Source organism: Diplotaxodon limnothrissa, linkage group LG7 (genome assembly GCF_057381915.1).
Source record: "Diplotaxodon limnothrissa isolate DT_005_m linkage group LG7, D_limnothrissa_male_GT1.1, whole genome shotgun sequence".
In the NCBI taxonomy this organism is placed as follows: domain Eukaryota; kingdom Metazoa; phylum Chordata; class Actinopteri; order Cichliformes; family Cichlidae; genus Diplotaxodon; species Diplotaxodon limnothrissa.
Window position 1 is genome coordinate 8573142 of NC_140602.1, and position 20776 is coordinate 8593917.

Genomic DNA, 20776 nt, shown 5'->3' on the forward strand with positions numbered 1-20776 from the left:
GCTGGTTCATCCTGCTGTCTGTCGGCGTGCTCACCTGCCTGAGGAGACACACACACACGTCACACATCAGCCTGCAGCACTTAATTCACCCACTACAGCAAACATCAGGGCCTGTGTGCAGGTTAGAGACTCGACCTGACCCTGGTCTCTCTGCTAGCTCATTTCAAAAACATTCAGTCTTTTCTCAGTGTGCAGCATTTAGCTGGAGTTTCATCAAATGTAGGGAAAAGTGGACAAGAGAGAAAAATGATGAGTTTCTTACTGGATTCAGGTTTGGGTTCCTGTTCTGGTTCTGCTGGTTCTCGGGGGGCTGCAGCTGGTTGGGTTCTGGGACCTGCACTCTCCTTCTGAAGGGAAACCAGCCGACGGTGTGTCTGGAAAACAAGGCAGGAAATTCAGGGGTTACAAGGAAAAGCTAACTATCTATAATCCTGAAAGAAGCTCCAAAGGTTTGTAACGTCACATCGTGGTTGGATCTTCCTGCACCGTGATGCCCACATAGAGCAGCCAGTATAATGTATATAGTTACATTTTAATCTACACTCATCAATTTGTTTGCTAGAACAAATCACATCCAGCTTAAACAAACCTGGATCTGATTTTATTCTGTTTACAAAGTAGCTGTACAAGCTGTACAAACTCAGCATCAAACGGTCCATTTCAAAGAAACTGGGACGTACCATTTTGTCTGTAAAGACTTTGTGTTCGCACTCTGATGATGACGACAAGCTCCTCTATTCGTGCCTGCAACGCTCCAAGGCTGCCATCAGTTTGATCACTTTCTAAGTGAGAGGAATATTAATCAGAACACAGGATGAGTAACAGTCACCAAACTACAGTGGACTCTGTAATCACTGACTTGATGACATTCATTATAAGACATCTGGAGCCTGCATGTGCTGCATTATCATTAGATAACAAGTATGTTGGTGTTCAGGTTTATAAAACCAACTAGTACGACATCATTTCAACCCAGGTTCTATCCAATTTGATGAAACGCAACAACTCTGCCATAAATTCTGCTTTTACAAGGCTTATTTTTCATTGTTTGTTGACACTGTCGTAATTCTACCTTAAGTTCTTTAATGAGGCCATGGTGAGTCCTGTTGTTATACACGAGTGCATTATATTGAGACTCACCTTCAGCCCATTTCTACACATCGGCCACCCATTGCTGCAGTGTGTCGTCTTCTACACCCAGCTCATTTCTGGTCGCATTCAGGCTCTCCACTTGTTCTCTAAGGATCCTTATGATCTAAGAATACATTAATAAATGTCATTCATATTGACATTAAAAGAGTACGGGTGTTTTTCCCCCATTACCCCACACATTAAAATGGTTTTTGAAAAGAAATCACCTTTAGATATCTCTGGCTCAAAGTGCAGCCCAGTTGTTCCACTTTCCTTTTGTTCCAGCCCAAAGCCAGGAGGGTCAGCATGTCTGTTCGCCCTGCATTTCAGTTAGTATACAAATAAGAATGAATGAGCAGGAGACTGAGTGGAATCTCACACACAGACACATACCTAATTTAGACATGTACTTCGTTGTGATGGCCGCCCTAGACAGGAAACTGTTTACTTGTTCCACCTCTTCTCCAACTGTTGAACCGGCCCCATCCTCAAACGCACCTCCCCATTTGATCTATAGAAAGGAGGTCACAATACATGACTGCTGAATTCATTCAACCTTATAACAAAATGTCTCAAACTAATCCAAAATTACAAGCTGCAGTATACCTCGCATTTCCAAGTGTGAGCCTTTGTATGCATGACGGAGAGAAAAGGACGCATTGACAAGAGGTTCCTCAGCTCAGGGCACTGCTGAGCCACCTTGGTTAAATAGGGGAAATATTTACAGGCCACATCGGAGCAAAGGAACGTAATATGTCCTGGGAAGCTAGCTGCCAACTTCCTCTGGAGAAAAAGAGGGTAAGCAAAGATCTCCCCTCGAAACATGTTCAATGCAGCTAAGAGGACTCCGTGGTGACAAACAGCTATTTCCACGCCCTCTTCATCCAACTTCCCAGTGGACTTTTTGGACGACTCCTTTGCTGCAGTCCAAGATGAAGATCCGCACAACCCTTTCCCTGGGACCTATACACCCAAAGATTTTAACATAAAAGACTCGGCATGATTAAGCCCTATCAGGGACAAACTTTTTAAAACAAATGCATAACAATTAGCTGAATTAGCCTTAAGTTACACGAGACCTCATATCTCCCCAGGACAGCACTGACAACACAAAATAAAAATCAAAATAAATACACATGGTGACAAAATTAAGTACACATTAAGATAAAGTAAAGTAAACAGTATTACGACAACACTAAGAGAAAAATAAAATAAATATCCACCCATCCATATATGTATACACACACACACACACACACACACGTATGTGTATATGGTTATGGCATTAACGTCATTTTAACAAGATTAACGCTAACAGCACTAATATACATGTGTATCTTACATGATTTGTGTGTCTCTGGATGTATTTCACAAACTCAGAATCTTCCTCATCTTTTTCAATGAAGACACCTTCAAAGTTCCCCTGCTCTGAAGTGCTGAACGAACACAGTGACAGTTGTTTGAAAAGAAACATTAAAATACATTTTTCTACAAATCCATATTTGACTTATGTACACAATGCATAACGTACCTTGCATTAGACTGAAAGCGATAAAGCTTGCGGTTTCCATCAACTGAGACGGCAAGCATGTCTGCAGTGCAGGCAGGGCAGCTAAAGCATGGCTCCTTGCACATCCTGTCCACAAACTTTACAGCACTCCACTCCAAGAAACTTTTACTGAAGGCATCAGCTGATATTCGGCCAGTCTTTTACATAGAGGACATACAACAGAATATTCAAGGACAGTCATCATAAACATTGATTTACACAATTTCCTTAAACTTGGCAAATTTAGAAACTCACCCTTCCAAAATGGGCTGTTCGTTCATCCAGCACTTTGACAAATGCCTTAAGTGACATCCCTGGTGCAGCCTTCTTAATGTCATAGAAAGACTGAAAGACATCCATTGAAAACAGGGTGCAGAAATTTAAGGTGCCAGGCCAATATCCACTACCCAGGATGTCCTTAACTGAGGGGGACCACATTAGGCCACAGCTGGTGCAGCTCACCACTGGCAGTGCAAGGTTATAACGGCCTTTAGAAAGGATCAGGATAAATTCAGTCATGGCTCAAAGCATTCATTTTTTTCATGTTGTTTTCAAATCGGTCTGGTAAATCCAAATGACCTTTGACAGGTGCCCACATATACTGCGGGCCGAGGGTAATTCAAACCAAGATAGCAATGCACAATTTGCAATAAAACCTCCAAACTAGGGCTGCCACAAACGATTATTTTGATAGTCGACTAGTCACCGATTATTTTTGCGATTAGTCGACTAATCAGATCATCATCCATTGGACGTAAAGCGTACAGCTTATTGCACCAGCAGCGTCTGCTCTTATATAACTATCATTAGCTTACAGCTTTAAGTGTTTAAGGTACGTGCTAACTAAAAATAAAGACAAGATGATAGTTTATTAAATTTTAATGAAATTAGCAGATTGTCTCGGTGGAGTTTAATAAACTCCTTGCTATCTAAAATATAACAGGACACCGGAGTAAATTCTCGAGCATCTCACATAGGGCTGGGTATCGTCACTGATTTCTAGAATCGATTCAATTCCGATTCACAAGGTCCCGAATCGATTCGATCCACGATTCGATTTAATTCGATTCTATTTAAATCTGGGAAATTTTGACAGTCAGAAATATTATAATTCAGATCAGTACATTTACATATTTTTGTATCAATAAAAAGGAAGCTGACACACGCAAGACTTTATCACAGGTGTGAGCGTCACAGCAGAGGCCTTTGTGTCAAAGTAGCTGAAGATAAAACACAGAAAAACATGAAGGTGATTTTCCTGGCCTGGGATTTTATAAAAATATTCTGCAGTACATCAAAAACGAAAGAAAACCATTAATCAATATATGAACATTACCTCTGAAGTTACAGCGGTTTTATTAGAGACACGGTTAAGCGTTTTGCATTTTGAATAATTTTAAAAAGTTTAAATTTGTTCAGTATTGAACAGCAGAAATTAGGTTTTCTTTTCGGAAAATGTAAAAGGGAAAAAAAACAGCGGCTGACAGCGCTGTAAACAACAGTAGACTGGTGTGTAACAAGCAAGCCAATAATGAAGAAAGGGAAACTGTTCTTGAAGTACAGAGAGAGAGAGAGAGGGAGAGAGAGCTGCGCATCGCGGTGGAAGCAAAACAGTGAAAGTCAGAGTGAATTCATGACGATGTTTATGTAAAGCGTTTGGATCTTCTTTTGCTGCTGGTTCGGTCAATATTGTTTGGAGAGAGATCAAACTAACAGCTTTAGAATCGGCTCATTAAGGGCGTGAACACAAAGCGCGATTCAAAGAATCAGCGCGCTGTCGGCTTTCACCCCCACCGTGAGAAAGGCAACATCTAACAGATTCTGATCCGCGGGTCGTGCTGTGTGTTTAAGTCTATGTGCAGAATCCGTGTACCTGCTCTCATTTACTGTCTTAGCTGTTTGGTGGTTCTTGAAATTTTGTGAGATGTCACCAGAGATTCTGGCATTTCGGGCAAAATAAATTTATATTAAAAAAATCGATTCAGGATTTTAATGAATCGATTTTACGTTATCCAAGCCAGAATCGATTTTAATCGATGAATCGATTATAAAAACCCACCCCTAATCTCACACTTCTGATAATCAGCTGTCTGCTTGATGTTTATTCAGCTGTGTAAAAACTATAACTTTAATCTCAGCCAAACCGATTTACTCAGGAACAAATAAAATACTGAAAAAAGCCAAATAACATTTGGAAGTTATCCACCAAGTGACTTCTATATCATGTTTAACCTGAGTAGCGAAATTTGCCGGGAGTCCGGTGTTCTCACGGCTCTTGAGCCTAGCCCCCGGTTAGCTATCGAGCTAGTGGGTAACAGACGTCTCCGAAAACGTAGGAGCGCTTTTGAAAATATGTGGTGTCTTGATAAACTGAGCAGATATTTGAGGTTTACACAGCTACATTCTCGCCTGAAAATATGTTAAACGTTTATTTTGTGACCCAGAAAGAATAATAAGAGTAATATTAAAACTAACTAGCTGCCGCCATTGTTGGAAACTGAGCTGGGCCGCGCTATGAATTCTGGGACACAGCTTCTTCTTCTTCTTCTTCGGGGTTTAACGGCAGCTGGCATCCTTGTACATGCAGTGCTGCCATCTTCTGTTTCAGTCCGTTATTACACTCTTAAATCCTACTACTTATACCTGCGTCTTTTGGGATCTTACAAAGCTTCAAACGACGCGTCGACTATTAAATCAGTCGTCGACGATTTTGATAGTCGACGTAATCGTGACTAGTTGACTAATCGTGGCAGCCATACTCCAAACACATCTATTGTGTATGTAGTGTGTGACAAAAGGGCAACTTACCATTTATGGTTACAAGAGCCACAATTGCGCCGCGTGAAACCTCAACGTTACCTGCTGGGCAGTCACACACATGTTCTGGCCTTTGCACAGGCAACAGCCGAACTAACATTAAAACACACAATATATATAAAAAGAATTGGAAATTAACTGATACACAACAAATATACAATAACAGCACCCACTCATAGTACATAGCAAGAAATGCATAAGACTTAAAAACCGTACCTAAACTGTGATGAAGGCTGCAAAAACCCTCCTGTTACTGCCTCTCTGTTGTGCAGGACAAAGCGTGTGTGAACTGCAATATCACAGTCAGCACAAAGGAATGGGAGAGGCAGGCAGTCCAGACACCTCACAACTACTTGTTTGCCACACTGACACACACGGTGTGACTGTGGATCCAGAGTAGCTAACATATTATCTATAAGACAAGGCCTGGCCTCTTTCCACTTTTGCGAGGACACCATATTTCTGATCGCCCAGTGAGTAGCAGCTGACTCAGACGACGTCTCACAAGTCATGGCTGCGTCCTCTTCTCCATCCTCCAACAACTGAAGGAGCTCCTGACGAAGCACCTCAGTTCCATACACTAACAGAAAAAAAATAAAGGAAGAAACTCTTCCACAAAGTGAAAAACACTCTAGGCAGTATGTTTCTTAGGACTGCACAAAAGCCCTGCCTAACTCAACTATAACAACAAATATAAAAGTAAACAGAAATCACAACATATACAAGAAGGTAAAGTACCTTTTGTTGGGTTGACACTGGCAACATAACTAGGTTCTTCACGTGGACATTGATGCTGCTCTCTGGACACTGGGAGGAAAAAAAGAGATTGAAGAATATTTACTTACTGAAATTCTTTGGTGAAAACAAGTTGTGAGATAAAATCATTGGTTGTGTGAACACTGACCACGTGGCATGCAACTAGTACATCGACTGGTTGATGGTCTTTAAGGAATAAAATCTCCCTGTCTGTCTGTCACGTGTTTTCCAGCGCACTGGTCTTGGCTGAGGTTCACTCTGTGCATCATTCTACGCAATTAACAAGGAAAAAAGGGAACACCTAAAATACAGTCCATAAAGCAAAGATTATCAAACATCTTAAGTTAACCAACTTAATTTGACAAACTTATATATACACATATATTAAAAAAAATTTCAAATAATATAACGTTTACTCCGTACAAAATATTAGACAAGCGTGTTCCCTCTTTAACAACTGTTTCCACTAAAAATATTACCTGCATATCTTGAAGGAGTTCGTCAGCAGCCTGAAGCTCTTCCTCCAGCTCGGGATCCTCTGAATCGCTCATTTTCAAGCTAAAGAGGAAAGAGATTTTTGCAGAACTCTGTGACATAAACGCATAACTAACGCAACTCAAATGATTTTCAGTCTTGGCGCTCCAGTTAACGTTAGCAATTAACGTTAGCATCATCAGTTTATAAAAAGCTAGCAGAACTCTAATGCAAAAACTGCTTTATGCACCATGTGAGGGTATTTTGCAGCACACAAGTCCTTTAACGTTTGTAATAGATTTAATCCATCATCGTTGGATTAAATGGCTAATGCTGCAGTAGCCACGTGTAGTCGTTACCTAGCAAGCATGCTGACGGTAGCTGTAGTCATTTTTAAATGCATTAAACCGTTTCGAGATCAGTCACCTCTGTTTGTTTGAAGCTTTTATGAAAAACAAACTTTGAAACACACATCAAGATCCATCCATCCACCCATCCATTCGCTTCCGCTTATCCTTTTCAGGGTCGCGGGGGGCGCTGGAGCCTATCCCAGCTGACATAGGGCGAAAGGCGGGATACACCCTGGACAGGTCGCCAGTCTGTCGCAGGGCTAACACATAGGGACAGACAACCATTCACACTCACATTCACACCTAGTGGCAATTTGGATTATCCAATTAACCTATCCCCACAAGCTGCATGTCTTTGGACGGTGGGAGGAAGCCGGAGTACCCAGAGGGAACCCACGCAAACACGGGGAGAACTTGCAAACTCCACACAGAAAGACCCCAGCCTGATGGTGGAATTGAACTCAGGACCTTCTTGCTGTGCGGCAACAGTGCTAACCACCGTGCTGCCCTATTACTTTAAATATGTATTTTTTACATACCTGCATTAGAATCAATCAGTTCCGCCTCATTTTCTTATTCTTATAAATGGGTCTCTCCATTCTCCCATCATCCTTTGCTTACACAGGTTGCATCTGATTGGTTGGAGCCGAGCACATCCAAAACTAACAGGAGTGGTGGATGAATCTAAAAATGTGTTTTACGTGTGAAATGAAAATAATAAACCTAACAAAGGATTATGTACGTTAAATCTGAGCACTTTCAGCTCGTGAATCAGTTTGGAAAACACTGTGTGATGGCCACAACATGAAGCGATTTTATTGTTGCATTATCAGTGATACTTTCATGTGTTTTTGTTGAGAAATGTTAACGATGTCCATTAAAAGAAAGCATTAAATTAGGGAGAAAAACCCGTTCGCGGAGAGGGTCCCCGGTTCTCCAGTTAGATTGTGCTTCACAGCGTCATGTTTCGCTGTGACGGGATTATTATTGGAGTAAATGGATGGCTGGAGCCTCTGCTCGAAGCGTCTCTGATCGCGCGAGCGGGTTCATATTGGAATGAATTGACAACCCACAGCGTCACATAAAAACGTGGAAGGATACCTTTAGCGTCAGCATGAGAAGTTAAGGGACGCGACAAATCATCATTATTTTACGTGTCGGGAGTGAGAACGGGTTGCTCCAAGCCACAGAATGAGACGCTTCAGAAAACATAGCAGGACCGAGGATATCTGTGACTCGTCCTCCCCTTTCCTCTATTAATGTGTTTTCTCTTTTGTGATAAATGAGTTCAAATAAAAGCAGCTCCAGCTTTTCAGATATTTTAAGATAAAATTAAAAATTTTAACTGGATCTATGAGGGCCGGCTGGCTTTTGTATACAGCACACCAGAAGGTGACCAGAAACTTGTCGCTCCTGACATGGGCGTCACTTATGGCTGCTGTAATGGCATTTGAGCTTCTGATGAGGTCACGCATGAGGCCTTTTCATAGTGAGACACGAAACGAATGCTGAATGAAATAATTTGAAATGTTTCTGCTGAGCTATTTAACAAGTCAGCAGCGCCGCTGTGTGGCCAAATGAGCGTACTGCATCAGAAATCAAACGAGTCGCTGAAAATGAGAGATGTGGATAGTTTTCCATTGTTTCTACTGCAGGACGCTTCGCAGAGCATCACGCACACAGACAGACAAACGTCTTTTTAAATAAATGATATTAAAAGGCTGACTGATGTTAATCAATGATGTAACAAAGTAAAAATACTCCATTACTGTACTCACAGAGTTACAGTATTCGAGGAGTCTCCTGAGAGCTTTGTTTTTACACCAAACATCTGAAGTCAAACGTCTCCACTTTCTCCCCCCTCACATTTCCAAAATGAGCTTCTTACTTTAGGTTTAACACATTTGATATGAATCATTTATTTTGTGGCCACACACCGTCCTGATTTCAAAATGATTTCAGCGTAAAACGATCCTGCTGGTGAATCATCAACAGTGCTTATCACGCATGACTGATGTAGTAGAATAGAATTAGTAGAATTCATGCATCATTTAATGTATCAAATGAAGGATATGTTTGAAGAAAGAGTTTCTAACAGTGTCTTTTTGTTCCTTACAGTAGTTAACCGTGTAACTTTAATGTCTCAAACTTTAAACTTCCAAACCACCAGATTCTTTTAACATTAAACAAAATACTGTTTGTAAATATTAGCTTTTATTTCTCCATATAAAATGAAACAGAAGCTTTTCAGGTATCTTGGAGGCATTTGTGATGAGATGAAAAGATGTGGAAATCTGTTCAGCATGGCTTATTTCTGTGTATCCTCAAGTGGCAGACCCAAAACACGACCCACATTTTAGGATTAGGATTTCAGTTTATTGTCAACACACACGGGGTGGCTGTAGCTCAGGTGGTAGAGCAGATCATCTCTGACATTCACACAGAGTGTGTGTGAATGTTACTTAGAAAGCACCTAGAAAAATGTGCTTGTGCGAATGGGTGAATGCACAAGTTGTGTAAAGAACAGTAGAAAGAGTAGCTCTATAAGAACCAGTACATTTGCCGTTTACCATTTACATGTATAAATACAGATAAGGCCAGTATAAATGGTGGAATAATTGGGCTGTTTATATCACCCGCTGCAGTGCCTTGCGGTCAGCAGCCGATCAATTCCCATGAAAAAGTGGTCAGGATTCTACAGAGCATCCTGGTATTACCTCACCCTGTGAGGATTTTAATATGTCAGATTATATATATATATTTTTTATACATTTGTCAACAGAACACAAGTTTCCACTGAAATCACAGAAAACATACCTGACAGAATCCTTTGGTTGTTCCATATCCACCTGCACAGGAAACACTGGCAGGAAGACCAGGCCAGTGTTTCTTACAGACCTTTGGTTCGATGACAGACACGTCCACCACCGTCGGCTCATCAACAGGTTCGCCACCTGAAACACTTGATTTTCTTTTAGGTTTATTTCAGCACGTGGAGGCTGAATTGTTTGTACTCTGTGAACTAATCGAACGTTCACACACAACTGGAGACACAACATGAAGTAAAAAATAGAAACACATTTTCATGTAAAAACTCTTTTAAAAATATAATTATTCTACAAATACATCACATGAAACTGATGCTGCTTTCAATGATGTCATTAGCATGTTCAGTGTTTTGGTATCCTTCATGGATTTCATTTTCTCTCAATCTTTATTTTGGGATGATCAGTGTGTGCGGTCACTGTGTGAGTAATCATTGAGAGGGAATTAAAAATGTCAACAATTTTAAACTGATATCTTTATTTCTCATTAGGCAATCGTCACAAGCAGGTTAATGTCAGCATTGCTGTAACCAACGGCTGTCAGAAGTCAAAGGTCATTTTTATTTGATGCTATTGCACTTAATTGTGTTTTATTTTCCCTCGAAATAACATCTGCCTTATCAATAACTTAGAGTGATCTGATCAATAAACACAAGTTTGAAAAAGTTTGTTTTTGGATGAACTTCATGAACAGGAAATCTAACTCACAACCGGTCACAGTGTGCAGCAGTGAGCACAAAGTCTTCAGTGATGAGGAATTCTCCACAGACATGTTGACCCTTGTTATTCTGAACTGATCCCATGTAGGGTATCGAGTTGTCCGGAGCTTTTGTTCCATGAATAATTCCTGTTGAAAACTCTGGTAAATTTAAAAAAAAAAGAAGATGATAAAGTTAGTGTGCCGTTTACAGCCGTAAGATAAATCAGATATATTTGATGTTCACACTGATGCCTTGTAGACATGGTAGAAAACAAAGAAGAAACTTGTGAAGACAGTGCATGGTGCCAGCAGGAAACTCAAACTGTCCTTTACTCAGTAGAAAGACTTTTATACATCACGCGTCTTAGTTTGAAGGCTGGTCTATCGTTATCATCTCGACTTCCTGTCATGCCAACCTCTCTGCAGTGCAGGTTTGATGTACCATTATCTAATGTCAAAAGGGGGATGGTGCGTTACAAAGCAGCGAGAGAGACAGAAAGGCAGCAGAGTTCAGGTAAGAGTTGGATTTTAAATACAGGGCTCTGTGTGCGGGCAGGCGGAGATGAGGATCCAAATGCAGGACTCAAACACAGAATTGTAACTCAAAACCTCAGCTTTATTGCTGGAGAAATTAAAACATGAACTGAACAAGGGTAGTGAACACGAAAATACTGAACACAGTATAAAACACACAGGCATAATCCGACGGTACGATGCAGCACTGAGCAAGGGCAAACACAGGGCTAATATACACAGGGAAGTAATCAGGGAATGGAAAACAGGAGGGAGACACAGCTGGGAGAGATTGGGGCTAACGAGTCAGGGGATCGAAGCTGGACACACTGACATAAGACACAATCCTTCAAAATAAAACAGGAAACAATACACACTAAACTAAGACACGGACAGAGAGAGACAGACTAGACACTGAACTAAACCAGCAAAAAACATGAGAACACAAAACCTAAGAACTAATCCCTAAACAAGAATAACTAAAACATAGATTAATAATCACCATCATCATAACCAACAAAAGCACCACAAGAGAATAAGAAAACTATCCATAATGCAAAAACACACCAAAACATAACAACTCAAAATACTGGGTCAAACTGACCCAGAATCGTGACAGGTAAGGAGATGTCATTTCAGGACTTAAACCAGACTCTAAGAAATTGCTGTGTCTAATTTTGCGATGCTGCGAGTAACAAACTGGGTTCAGTTTGGAGGTTGAAGAGGAACTTTCCCTCGCCAGGCCGACAGCCGTCTGTGTTTATCTCATCTCAGTTTATCTCATGCAGCGCAGGGCTAAATTTAAAATTATTAAATACTTAAGACAATGTATATTCTTCTATGAAAAAAAATACAAGTATTCATTTAAGCAAATAAACAGAGCCGTAAGAGATGTTTTTCAGAAACTGTTGTCTTTATTTTGATTTGCAACTAACAAATTTTTTAAAAATTTGTAGTTTTTGTTGTGCTCTCTATTATGTGAACCCCTCACCTAATTTGTTATGTTTTTTAACAAATTAAACCCCAACAATCAAATGATCCCCTGTGAGCAAGCACTAGGCACGGTGGAAAGGAAAAACTCCCTTTAAACAGGAAGAAACCTTTGACAGAACCAGGCTCAGGAAGGGGCAGCCATCTGTCGCGACTGGTTGGGGGGTGAGAGGCAAAAGAAAAGAAAAATGAGAGCACAAGTTAGCTAAATGTTGCTTATGTTGTCTGATATGAACAACGTATGGTTTTCTGGACTGTGGATGAAAAGCAGTCCATCATTACTAGTCTTTAAAAAGGGACTAATCGATCACCAAGGTGGCAATATGGCTCAACGAGGCCATAGACAGAGTTAAATAGGCAATCACTGTTAAGCACTGAAAAGCCCCAGTAACCTGCAGCTATAATAAGGCCTACTGCGGCAACACCTAAACCTATTTTAAGTAGGCGTTTGGCACCATGACGCCATGAACCACTAGTCGGAGCCACGTCAGGAGATGGTTCTGAGACAGGAGAATCAAGCTCCTCAGGTTGAAGACCAAGATTCTCCTGTGTCGGAACCACGTCAGGAGGTGGTTCCAAAGCAGGAAAAAAAAGCTCCTCGGGTTCAGGAGCAAAATTCTCCTGTGTCAGGACCACAGGTGGTTCCAAGGCAGGAAAAAAAAGCTCCTCAGGTTCAGGAGCAAAATTCTCCAGCTGCAGAGCCTCCAGAGATTCCACCTGTGACTGTTGTTCTTGGTACTCAAGAGGCTCTAAAGTTTTCTTGAGTTCGTCTCTCTCCCTTTCAATAAGTGACAACTGAGCAGCAATGCTGCTGTTCTGTCTAAGGAGATATTCTTCCTTTTCCAGAAAGTCACGGTGCATCATTTGAACGGTGTTAACCTGTTCCTGCAATTTAGCCTCCAGAGATTCCACCCTTGACTGTTTTTCATCCAGAGCCTGTCTCACCCGACGCTGAAGAACACATATTTCTTTTTTCAGCTCAATTATTTGTTCAGTCTTGTGATCTATTTCTCTATTCTGTTTTTCTATTATCTCTTCTTTTTTTTGTTATTTTGTGGTGAGCTTCTCCCACTTGGTGCTCAAGTCTCTCTAACTCTGCCTTGACATCACGGTGCATCGTACTAATTTGTTCTTGTATTTTCATTTGAAGGTCTCTATACGATATTTCTCTCTCCACTAACCCATATAGTTCGTTTGATTCCGCTGGAATCGCTCTGTCAGACTGTGAATTATTGACTATTTCTCGTGACATTTCTTTAAAAGCTTAATGCAACGTGTCGAAAGAAAAATACGTGTGCTTAATTATTTAACTTTAAAATAGTCCCTTTCTGAAAGGTTTCTGGTTTGCTAAACACAACTCGCTGTTTCTGAAAATGTTCCAAGTAAAACTGTGTTTGCAAAGGTGAAGAGGGGCTATTTATAGACTTTTGTGGCAGCGAATTTGACGTCAGCGCTCTTTGAGCCTTTGATCCTTTGTTTCATCACAGGATCACATGACAGCTGTGCGTAATTCTGCGCATACTCAGAGAATACCCATTGTGACGCACGGTTTTGTTTTGAATTTTTTTTAAATACCCTGAAAACACTCCAAACAGTGTTTCCAACTTAGCGATTTTGTCGCTATATTTAGGGAGTTTTCAAACCCCCCTTAGCGTCGTTTTTTTTTTTTCTAAAAAGCGACTTGCGACAAATCTGGCGGCTTTTTCTGGTGTTATTGGAGGCTTATTTATGACGACTTTTGACGTGAAAGCGTTGTTACTCTCAACAAGCAGCGGGTGCTGCCGTGGGCACCTCGCTCGTGCCAAAGCGCTCACAGGCGGAGGATAGTCCTCCTCCAGCCGCTGTCAGGGCAGGAGATGTTCACGTGCGTCCAAACTGCAAATGAATCGCGCACGAGCAAAGCCGCCGCTCCCGCACTGACTGTAACGCAGTCAATTCTTCTTTTACTGTTATGCTGTTTTGTGGATCACAAGGTTTAAAACTACTTGTAAACACACACACATACAGTAACTCCACCCTAACCTGCAGCTGCAGCGCAAATAACAACGAAAATTGTTTGTAAACGTGTCCTGGAGTTTACAGGTGCAGACAGTGCAACAGCTTCCAGGTCATTTATTCTGCCAATATGGCAAGAAGGTAGTGATGGCCCGCTTGAAGCTGACGCTCCGGAGCGTGTGTCGAAAAAAACAACACACTGGTTCAGAAGCACTGTGTCGAGGCTTGCTTCGTTTGGCAAAAGTCACGTGACCAGTGACGTCCGAAGCTTCATTCATTCAAACGGATATAAGGAAGTGAATCATCCACGGGATTCGTGGAGTGTGTTGATGGTGACAGAGAGCGAAGAGGTGATCATTCCACTGACAGATATGGAGCCAGCGAGGAAGAGAGGACATTCTGGCGTGTGGGAATATTTTGAGTTGATTTTGCTCAATTCATTTTATCTGCCGAAGTGAAAAACTTGAAATGTCCAAATTCATGTTTTCATAATGTAAATATCATTACAGCATATGACTTCAGGAACACTTCCATGTGAATTAAAGCTAATGAAGACTACAAAAATGTATTTGACACTATACGTACATTACATTGCTACACAGTTTAGAAAATCATTTTGTTTATTGTTTTTAGGTGATAGTCTGCAGGACCCAGGAATACCTGCATATCTACCAGCTTGCAGTGTAGTTCCTGCACTCCACAGCCTCTTCTGTTCCATGCAAGTGGATTTTCTCCAGGGCAGGAGAAACTATTTCTAAGAAAAGAAACAGACTCAGCCAGCGCACAGTAACACTAATCCTCTTTTTAAATGTAAATAACAAAAGGGCTACCTGACATAGAGCATGTTTTTACTTTGCAAGTTCTTGATTAGGGGTGGGTTTTGATTATCGCCTTTCTGATTACAATCCATGCTAAATTGAATAAAGTGATATTGATTCATTAAAATCCCGTGTCGATTTGTAAATTAACGTTATTATGCCTGAAACGCCAGCATCTCAGGTTAAACCTCACAACATGTCGTCAAACACCATACAGCTAACACAGTAACTGGGAGCAGGTTTACGGATTCTGCATACAAACGTGAACACAGAGCGCGGACCCGACGCGTCAGAGTCAGATTTTGGTGCGTCGTCGGGTCCGCGCTGTGTTTGCCTCTCTTTTTTTCCGCTGGCTTCTGCAGCTGCAGGTTTCATAACTCTCTGTTTACATCTCTAATTAAGTCTCACATGTGTCAGCTTTCTTTTAATAGATACGAAATTATGGATATATACTGTTAAATGATCAGAATTGTAATATTTCTGACTGAGGCAAAACTTTCCAGATTCCAATCAAATTGAATCGGATCCTGTATCGAATCAAAAATGATTCTACAAATCAGTGACGATGCAGCCGTACTCAGGTCCCTAAGCATTTTCCCTTTCCAGTTCACAATCAATCCCACCCCTAGGTCAAAAATATGTATAGGACAATTGGCCTCATCTAATATTTTGTATGAACCTGTCCAGCTGTCCAGTGATTAAACGACAAGTAGATGGAGGCAGGACTTCACAGCAGGGGCATACTCCATAATGTGCTGTGCATTCTCATATGTATATTATATATATTGCTCACTTATTGTATTTACCAACATCAAGGAGTTATGAGCAAAGAAAGGCCACACCATAGTGCATGTTTAAATAGGGAAAGTTTATTGATCAAAATGTATTACGCAAATACGCATTACATTTTTTTCAGCCCCCCAATCGAGAAAACAAAACCAATTACATGTTCAAAGCAACGGAACGGTGGCCCAATATCAGAGAGAACTCCACTCTTGAGTGAGCAGCGATGATTGAGCAGTCCGTTTTATTTTGCAGATTCAAGCTGCTCTTCAAAATTTTCACCACCAGATGTCACCGGAGAGGACTGTGTTGAAAAGCTTCGAGTAATGAACCGTTTTTCAATACAAGCTTCAGTGCTTCGGAAAGCTTCATTTGGCCATCACTACAAGAAGGTCATAACTGCTTCAAGCACTGTCTATATCAGGGGTAGGCAACGCCAGGCTTCGAGGGCCGGTGTCCTGCAGGCTTTAGATCTCACCCTGGGTCAACACACCTGAATCAAATGATTAGTTCATTACCAGCCCCCTGGAGAACTTCAAGACATGTTGAGGAGGTAATTTAGCCATTTGAATCAGCTGTGTTGGTTCAAGGACACATCTAAAACCTGCAGGACTCTGAGACAGGAGAGTCAAGCTCTTCACGTTGAGGACCAAGATTCTCCTGTGTCGGGACCACATCAGTAGATGGTTCTGAGACTGGAGAAACAAGCTCCTCAGGTTCAGGAGCACTACTATGACAATTTCCCACATGCCAAAGCAACGGAGGAATGTGCTTCATTTGAGCACAACACACAGGGAACCAGCAGTCAGTGATGGGCAATAGAGGAAGCCTGGAAGCAAGAAGCAATCCTGGACTACAATAGGCACAAATACAGCTTGGATAACCTAGAGAGGATGTCAGTCAGTACAGCCTTCCCTTGTTAGCAAGTAAAACCTGGTTCCGTTTTGTTTCCTTGCTTTCGTGAATGAGAATAAGTTTCTAAATTAGCGGGGCCTGTGGAAGCGCAGACCTAACAGAGTGTGCCATGTGTTGTGCTGTGTGTCACGTCACATGTGTATTCATACCTCACAGTGAATATAAACCACTAAGCCCACCAGCTAAATCCTGCAACCACACAGACCATACTGATGGATTACCACAGAGTAAAAATGGCTTGAGCAAGAAAGATCAGAACTCAGCCTAAACCTCCTGTGAATGAGACGAACTGTGTTTGACCTCCAGTGGGACAGATCATCTTAGAATTGTAGACATATTCTTGCTCTATGACAGATTCCCCGACTCATCTTCAGCCTGTTTCCAGCATTTCCTTTTCTGTTAGCTGCCACTTTAGCCAAGCAGCAGCGTGAGTACAAATTACAACCTAAAAAAGCCAAAAAATTGTGACCTGTTCTCAGTTTTCTACCACGGTCTATCCATCTCTTAAATCTTAATGTTGATTCAGAGGTTTGCCTCTTATCTTTATTTAATTTAATAACAGTACAGTACTTTGTTTTCGGTAAGCATTGTTCTTAAGGTAAATATGTAAAAATTGTGTGTGTTTCAGTTCTGTGTCTTGTGTACTGTTTGTTCGTACATGTGTCTTTCTTGCTACTGTTACATCCAAATTTCCCCTTGTGGGACAATTCAAGGATTATTCTATTCTATGTCATTTGTTCACAGCCTCTCCCAGTCAGAGCTTTTCTCCATGCTTGTCTTACTGCACATGATGTTATTAGCACAACCACTTTAAAGGTGATAATTTAGGACTTCATCAATAACACAGACAGCAATGTAGTTAAACATCTTACACTTCATTTTTATTAGCAATGAACTTAACCTACATACACATTGTATTTATCACTACCACTCATTACAATATTCATTGTTTGCTCAAATGTAATTAATACTTTCATTTTTCTAAAAATACCTCAAAACACAATTGTATGGAAGTAATAAAACACAAACAAATCAGTAAAATATGTATTTTACAAAATTGTGCTAGATAACATTCTGCAGTATTGCACAAACTCTTTCCAATGACAAGTAAAATATAAACTATTTTGACCACTTTTTTCCATTTGACTGCATAAAAATGAACATTTACAAAGAGTTATCTTATCTTATCTAACTGTTAATTTAGACTTCATCATTATGCAATGCATACCCTGCTGCATCTAAGCCCAAACCAGTAACCAGGCAGAAGTACAGAACAGTGTCCCTGGTAAATGAAGAGGAATCAAACGGGGCTTGCGTTTGTGTGTGTGTATTTGTGTTTTAATACATGGTGGTGAAGCATCTTTTTTAAGACCCAAAGGGTTACTTTGGATATTTACAAGTCTGCTTTAACTCCAAATGATCAAAATTTAGATATCTATAAATTTCTAAGAGATCATAGTCATGTTTCTGCAGTCAAGCGACTAGTCTAAATTATGCGTGGTGACACTGCACTATTTTACAGAACCAGACTTCTAAAGGTCCAAACTAATCCTTTAACATTATATAGAAACATATGCACATTTACAAAAAACAACAAAAAGCAAAACAAAACAAATCGAGAACTCCAAGGAAGATCTCCTCTATTTTGTTTGTTTGGGATAGCTCAGTAGGTAGAGTGGTTGCCCCATGATCGGAAGGTCGGGGGTTTGATTCCCCTTAACAGCTACCCTGAGGTACCCCTGAGCAAGGTACCGTCCCTACACACTGCTCCCCGGGCGCCCAATGGCTGCCCACTGCTTCACTGAGTGAATGGGTTAAATGCAGAGAGCAATTTCCCCACGGGGCTCAATAAAGTACAATAAAGTACACACTTTCTTCTTCTTCGCTAGCTGTCTAGCTTCACATGGTCACGTGTCGTGAGGGCAGCATAGTGAGGCTGCACTGACTTACAAAGCTTGCTCTACCCTAGGCAGTTCAAACACAGAACATGTCTTTGTACAAGCACAAGACACAGCAGGCGCTAAATAAACTAGAAAAGATTTGTCACCTGAACAGAGTTTGTGTGGATTCTATCAGTCATGTGTTAGCAGGGTGAACAGCAGTGGGCTGTGTTTATTCCTAGTGAGTCCAACTTCTTTACCAGCTTCTGGGGAAGTTAGGTTATATATTACCAGTAACTTTTCAGATCAAAAGGTGATAAAGTTCAGATTTTTTTTCACCATATCATTGATGAAACTTACTTTTTTTTTATTTATTTTTTTATTTCAGCATCAGGGACAAGGCTGTTAATTGTTAAGGTCAAGGTTAAGCATGTGAATGTACTCTGTGTGAACACTCGAGAGCAACAGAACATGATCTGGGATGCACTGAACAGGTTCCTGAAAACTGTGGAACAAACCAAAAATGCTTATAAATATGTGACCTCATGCAGTGTGTGCACTTAACAAACAATGAAAATAGAGATTTTCCATTATTAAAATATGTAAAAGGACTCTGATGTGTGAGTGACATCTGTTGTTATATCTTACACCGATTAGTTTTCTCTGAAATGTAAAAAGAAGAAACAAACATGTACTCCCCCTCCGTCTGCTCTCACCTATCATTTTAGTGATAAATATGTCTTGAATTCTCGAATTGACTCGTTAAATATTTAACCTAATTAAACCCTAAAAATGGAGTCATAAGACTTTTGTCCAAATGTTACCTGCAGTCACAACAACAGTCACCGGAAGGGGCTGAATACTGCAAAGACCCCACAGAACAATCAGACAATCCACTGTCAGTAAATGTGAGTAAATCTGTGATTCTGTGAGTAACACACTGGCTCCAGTTTGGAGGCTGAAGTGGAGCTCTCCCTCGCCAGGCCGACAGCCGTCTGTGTCACAGTTAATCTCATGCAGTGCTGATTTAAAAACTCTCACATATTTGGACAATCTATAATCTTCTAACACAAAAACATACAAATGTTCATTGAAGTAAACACACAGAGCAGTAGCAGATTTTTTTAAATGTGTTTTATTTATTTTCATTTGCTGCTAACTGCCTTGTTTTCATTTGTAGTTTTTGTAGTAGGAAGAACTACAAAATCTACAAATAAAAGTGCAGTTAACAAATGTAGTGCTCTCCACTATGTGAACCCCTCACCTGAATTTTTTTTAGGTTTTTCAGTTCAAGCCAATTAAATGAAATCTAAAAATTCAGCCCCAACAATCAAATGATCCCCTATGAGCAAGCACTCTGGCAACGGTGGAGAGGAAAAACTCCCTTTTAACAGGAAGAAACCTCTGGCAGAACCAGGCTCAGGGAGGGGCGGTCTTCTGCCATGACTGGTTGGGGGGTGAGGGGCAAAATAAAATCAAACATAAAGGAGAGCACAGCGTATTTATAAGATAAAGTTTTATAAAAAATTTATAAGATCAGATTATTATCAGGGGTGCACATAAGTGGTCCGCAGGTGCACATGCGATCTTGAGGAGATCAAACACGCATTGCAAATTCTTATCTGGTGCGCGTCTTTTATTTTGACAGCGCATGCGGACCACTTATGTGCACCCCTGATAATAATCATGACCCCACAGAGCGGAACATTCACTCAGCCAAAGAGGTTTGAGATGGCCCAGCAAGCTGCAGGAACAACAATGGCCACTGTGGCAACACCCAAGCCTACTTTACACCACCAAGTATGGGTCTCCACAGTTTCCTTGAGTTCTGCATTGTCTTTTCTAAGCTGTGCGTTCTCCTGCATGAGTTTATCTACCTTACTTTGGACCTCGCACTTCCGGCCTTAGTGGTCTTTGAGTACGCGGCCCTTGAGGACTTTAAGGCTGCAGACCCTGAATTGGGATACAGCCCATATGTGATAGACAACAGGAAATTCGCATGATCTGAGCATGCGCAGAATGATCCACAGCGCTCCTTTGATCTTCTCAAACGATCACTGTGACGTCATATTCTTTGCCACTAGTGGCAAAGAATATGACGTCACAGTGTCCATAGTCTATAAATAAGAGCTCGTTTAACACAGTTTACTTTGGAGCATTTTCAGAAACCAGGAACCTTTCAAAAAGCTAATACACCGTGACACTGTGCGGTCAATTTAAAAAAAAATGGCAGAGGAAAGGTTAAATAATTTACGCTCTGTACCAAACATTGATGAGCAT

General features: G+C 40.9%; 1 protein-coding gene across 1 annotated transcript; it reads right to left on the minus strand.

Moving 5' to 3' along the window:
• Positions 1 to 1153: 1153 nt before the first annotated feature.
• Positions 1154 to 2766, minus strand: LOC146627720 (uncharacterized). Its single transcript, XM_085359114.1, has 6 exons — positions 2663 to 2766; positions 2474 to 2567; positions 1738 to 2094; positions 1525 to 1642; positions 1359 to 1450; positions 1154 to 1255 (listed from the first exon to the last, which is right to left on the minus strand). The coding sequence occupies exons 1-6, from the start codon at positions 2764 to 2766 to the stop codon at positions 1154 to 1156; spliced, it is 867 nt and encodes a 288-aa protein (XP_085215240.1).
• Between the last annotated feature and the right edge of the window lie 18010 nt (positions 2767 to 20776).